Genomic DNA, 4,622 nt, shown 5'->3' on the forward strand with positions numbered 1-4,622 from the left:
TTCAGCTCTTCTGTCTTGATAGTTGATAGAACAAATAGACCATCAGAAAGGATACAGAAAATTTCAAACACTTTCAATCAGCTTAACCTATTTGACATTTATAAAACAGTCCAACCAACAAAAGTAGAACATTATTATTTTAAGTTCACAAGGAACTGTCACCAAGATAAACCATATTCTGAGCCATAAAATAAGTCTCAATAAATTTAAACTACATTCTTTAACCACAACAGATTCAAATATGAAATCAGTAACAGAAAGGCATCTGGAAAATCCCTGATCATTTGGAAATTAAACAACATTTAGATCATTTTTGTCAATTGAATGAAAATGATGAGAAAGCTTATAGATCAGAGCTCGTCGTTATTAGACGGAGTCACTTCTGATATTCTTAATTTATTTTTATATTGCTTTCCCGAAGCTCAGCATTAAATATTTAAAGATTTTTTGAGACTAGTCAAAATTCTACTGTCCAGATAGATTGAGCATAATGTTAGAAACAAGTGTTATTCCTTTTGTATATTATATATTATCATATGTCTTTTCTCTCTTTCCCTCTCTCTCTCTCTCTCTCTCTCTCTCTCAGATAGGGAGGGAAAAGACCCTCTGTGGAGCATGCTGACTGAGTTTATTTTAACTTATTAATACTAGACTAAGTGACCAAACATACAGCTGAGCTGGTATATAATGAGACCATACATGTTTACAGAGTGCCTGTTTTTGACATTTAGGGATTCACCCAGCTGCCTGCAGAGAAATGATTAAAGATAAGACTCAACATCTTGTATTACTTTGTGTAGAACGTATTAATTTATTCCAAGTCAACACATATTTATTAAGCAACTACTATAGTTGTATAGACAATAAAGAAATCAGTAATCAGTGTTTATTTCACACTCTGAAGAGACTTTTAATCATGTAAATACATAGTCAAATATAAGACAGAACAAGAAAGGTGTCTTAAATAAGGTAGGTACAAAGTGTTGTGGGGATCCAGAAGACTATGGCTCCTTGGGGGAGATCTGGGCCTTAAAGAACAAGTAGTCTTTAGTCCTTGCACAGAAAGGTTCTTGAGGTAAAGGAGGCAACAGTTGATGTTTCAGAGAAAGCATCATCAATAAACACACACACACACACACAAAAGTGCTAGCTATATTAAGTGATTACTAAATCACTTACTTTATCTGGAGTTCAGATTCCTTCACACTATATTTAGAGCAACAGTGGGATAAGATTGGAAAGGTAGATTGGGGGCTTATTCAAGAGGAACTTAGAATATGGAACTGGGTATTTGTAATTCAAAGGATATTGTTAATGTAGAGATGTTCACATTAGTTTACCAGAGCTATCACTATTCTAGGGAATATACACTAACCAAATGCCCCCAATCTCTCTTCACATATAATTTTATCATCTATAATGGATATATATCATTTAATTATATGGATGTACCAACATATATGTAATCATTCACCTGTTGCTGAACCTATAGGTTGTTTCTAATATTCTGCCATTGCAATAATATTATAACACCCTTCTTTTGCTAATTTTTTTTGCATTGCTTCTATAGGCTAGAATCTTAGATATTAAACTGATAGGATAAGATATAAAATAATTTAAGATTGCTGATATATATTTTAAAATTAATTTGCCCAAGCATTTGTGAAAATTTACAGTTCTAGTTGAGGTTTTAAATTTAGTAGTTTGTAGGTATTTTAAGTTTTGCCCCTGATTTCTTCATAGGTGCTGCTAAGCCTTTGATAAGTTTTACTCCATGAAAGACTATTACTGAAAAAAACTTAATCTCAATAAAAGAACTTTAATAAGCTTGACTAAATATTTAGAAAGCACATTGTGTTCAGTGAAACTTTGTATATAATGAATAGAATAATAAAAGATTATATTGGATGACTAGTCTGTAATTGCCTCAAGGAAAGCATACAATGAATAAGTTATTTTGGTACTTCCTCAAAATAGCCAACACAATAGGGAAATGGAGAAAATGTACTCTGAACACCATGAAAAGGGAACCTGAAAATCTAATGTGTAAACTTGGAGAAATGACATTAGAAAACAAAACCAACAAAAGACAACACTCTCCAAAATAATCTGAGATGCATGAAAGGCAAACATTCACTAGAGTTGGAATTTCCCTAAGTCTATGTAGAGATAAGTAGCATATTTGACCTTCACCATGATTATCAAGCACTTCTTTGAAATTGTGTTGGTGCTGCTGGCCTCTACCACTATCTTCTCTCTAGATTTGAAACTGATTATCTTCCAGCAAAGAAAAGTGAATCAAGAAAGTTTAAAACTCTTGAATAAGTTGCAAACCTCGTCAATTCAGCAGTGTCTACCACACAAGAAAAACTTTCTGCTTCCTCAGAAGTCTTTGAGTCCTCAGCAGTACCAAAAAGGACATACTCTGGCCATTCTCCATGAGATGCTTCAGCAGATCTTCAGCCTCTTCAGGGCAAATATTTCTCTGGATGGTTGGGAGGAAAACCACATGGAGAAATTCCTCATTCAACTTCATCAACAGCTAGAATACCTAGAAGCACTCATGGGACTGGAAGCAGAGAAGCTAAGTGGTACTTTGGGTAGTAATAACCTTAGATTACAAGTTAAAATGTACTTCTGAAGGATCCGTGATTACCTGGAAAACCAGGACTATGGCAGCTGTGCCTGGGCCATTGTCCAAGTAGAAATCAACCGATGTCTGTTCTTTGTGTTCAGTCTCACAGAAAAGCTGAGCAAACAAGGACAGACCCTTGAACGACATGAAGCAAGAGCTTACTACAGAGTTTAGAAGCCCAAGGTAGGTGGAGGGACTAGAGGACTTCTCCAGACATGATTATTTCTGTTCTTCATAGAGTGGTAATACAATTTATAGTACAATCACATTGTTTTGATTTTGTATATATATATATATATATATATATATATTTATCTGTGTTTTAAGATTGTGCATGTTGACCACAATTGTTTTTATTTCGTAATGTGGCTTTATATATTCTATCCATTTTAAATTGTTTGTAAGTCAAAATAAATTCATTAATATGGTTGATTCTTCAAATGGGTGTATTTTCATACAGGCTGGCTGGGTAGATACAATAAAATATGCCACAAATGTAAAAGTACTTTCCTTAATATAAAACTCCATTGCAATGATTTGCTTATTTGCCAGAAATTGCCAGAGACAATGAGAAATACTGGGAATAATTTGCATTGTAAGATTTGAAAATATTATTACACAGTGAATATTTACATTACAGGAGACAGAATAAAAATATGGTGAAAGAATATGAACAGTTTGCAGAGAAAAAAACTACATTAAAAGAGGTTCAATCTCACTCATGATAATAAAAATACAAATTAAATAGCATGCATGCCATTTATAGTACAATCACTATGGAGGCAATTAGGTGATATCTATCAAAATTGCAGATGCTTGTAGCCTTTCATCTATAAATTCTAGGCCTGGAAATGTGTCCTATAAAAATACTTGCCCACAGCCGGGCGTGGTGGCTCATGCCTGTAATCCCAGCACTTTGGGAGGCTGAGGAGGGTGGATCACAAGGTCAGGAGTTCAAGACCAGCCTGGCCAATATGGTGAAACCCTGTCTCTACTAAAAATACAAAAGTTAGCCGAGTGTGGTGGTGGGCACCTGTAGTCCCAGCTACTCGGGAGGCTGAGGCAAGAGAATCACTTGAACCTGGGAGGTGGAGATTGCAGTGAGCCGAGATCATGCCACTGCACTCCAGCCTGGGCAACAGAGTGAGACTCTATCTCAAAACAAAACAAAACAACAACAACAACAACAAAAACTTGCCCACGTGTGAAATAACTTACAAACAATATTATTCTCTGCAGCACTATTAGTAATACCAAAAGACAAGAAACCATCTCGATTTTCCTAATTAGAGACAGTTGAGGCATATTCATATAAAGGAACACTATTCAGCTGGAGAAACAAATGAGAGGGTATTTCTTTTAAAAAAGTTGAAAATAGGCAAGATAAGAGCAGTGTACATAAAATGCTACATTTGGGGTGAAAATGTTAAATAAAATTTATGTTTGTCCTTACTGTGTATAAAGAATAAGAAATAAATTACAATGATTACCCGTATTTAGGGGAAGAAGGAAGACTGAAGAAGGAGGTTAGGGTGGGAGAGATTTTACAGCTCTTTTTAAAATTTTTATATTAAATCGTGGGAATATTACAAATTAAGATAATAATTTAAAATGTATCTAACAAGTCACAGTTATCAGAAATATGCATGAGGGAGTCTGGCTGGTGAAGGTCAAAAGGAATAGGAGACTGAGTTAGCCTGCCCCTGGTTGGGATGTCTGCTTGGAGGAGGGCTGGAGAGAAGCACACCCGTGCCAAGGGAGAGGGTTCCTGCTCCTGGGAGATGCCAGTGATGGAGGGATTCCAGCTCTTCTAGCCAGGAACTCCCAGAAGTCACCACGGAACAATGTGGGGGCAGAGAAACTAAAGTTCATTGAGGCTTGGTGGCTATCCCACTTTCGTCCACTGTAAGCAGCAGAGCCACAGCCCAAAACTCTGATGCTAGTTCCACTACCATGTGTCATGTTCTACGTCAGATGCATTGCATAA

At 35.9% G+C, this 4,622-nt stretch overlaps 1 protein-coding gene across 1 annotated transcript; it reads left to right on the forward strand.

Annotated features, from left to right (window-relative positions):
• Nucleotides 1-563: 563 nt before the first annotated feature.
• IFNE (interferon epsilon) lies at nucleotides 564-2,866 on the forward strand. Its single transcript, XM_055294087.2, is given in 2 exon segments — nucleotides 564-2,764; nucleotides 2,766-2,866. Coding segments are annotated over 2 exon segments (627 nt in total). The 5' UTR covers nucleotides 564-2,194; the 3' UTR covers nucleotides 2,823-2,866.
• Nucleotides 2,867-4,622: the final 1,756 nt, after the last annotated feature.

The sequence above is a fragment of the Symphalangus syndactylus genome, chromosome 9 (genome assembly GCF_028878055.3).
Source record: "Symphalangus syndactylus isolate Jambi chromosome 9, NHGRI_mSymSyn1-v2.1_pri, whole genome shotgun sequence".
Classification (NCBI taxonomy): domain Eukaryota; kingdom Metazoa; phylum Chordata; class Mammalia; order Primates; family Hylobatidae; genus Symphalangus; species Symphalangus syndactylus.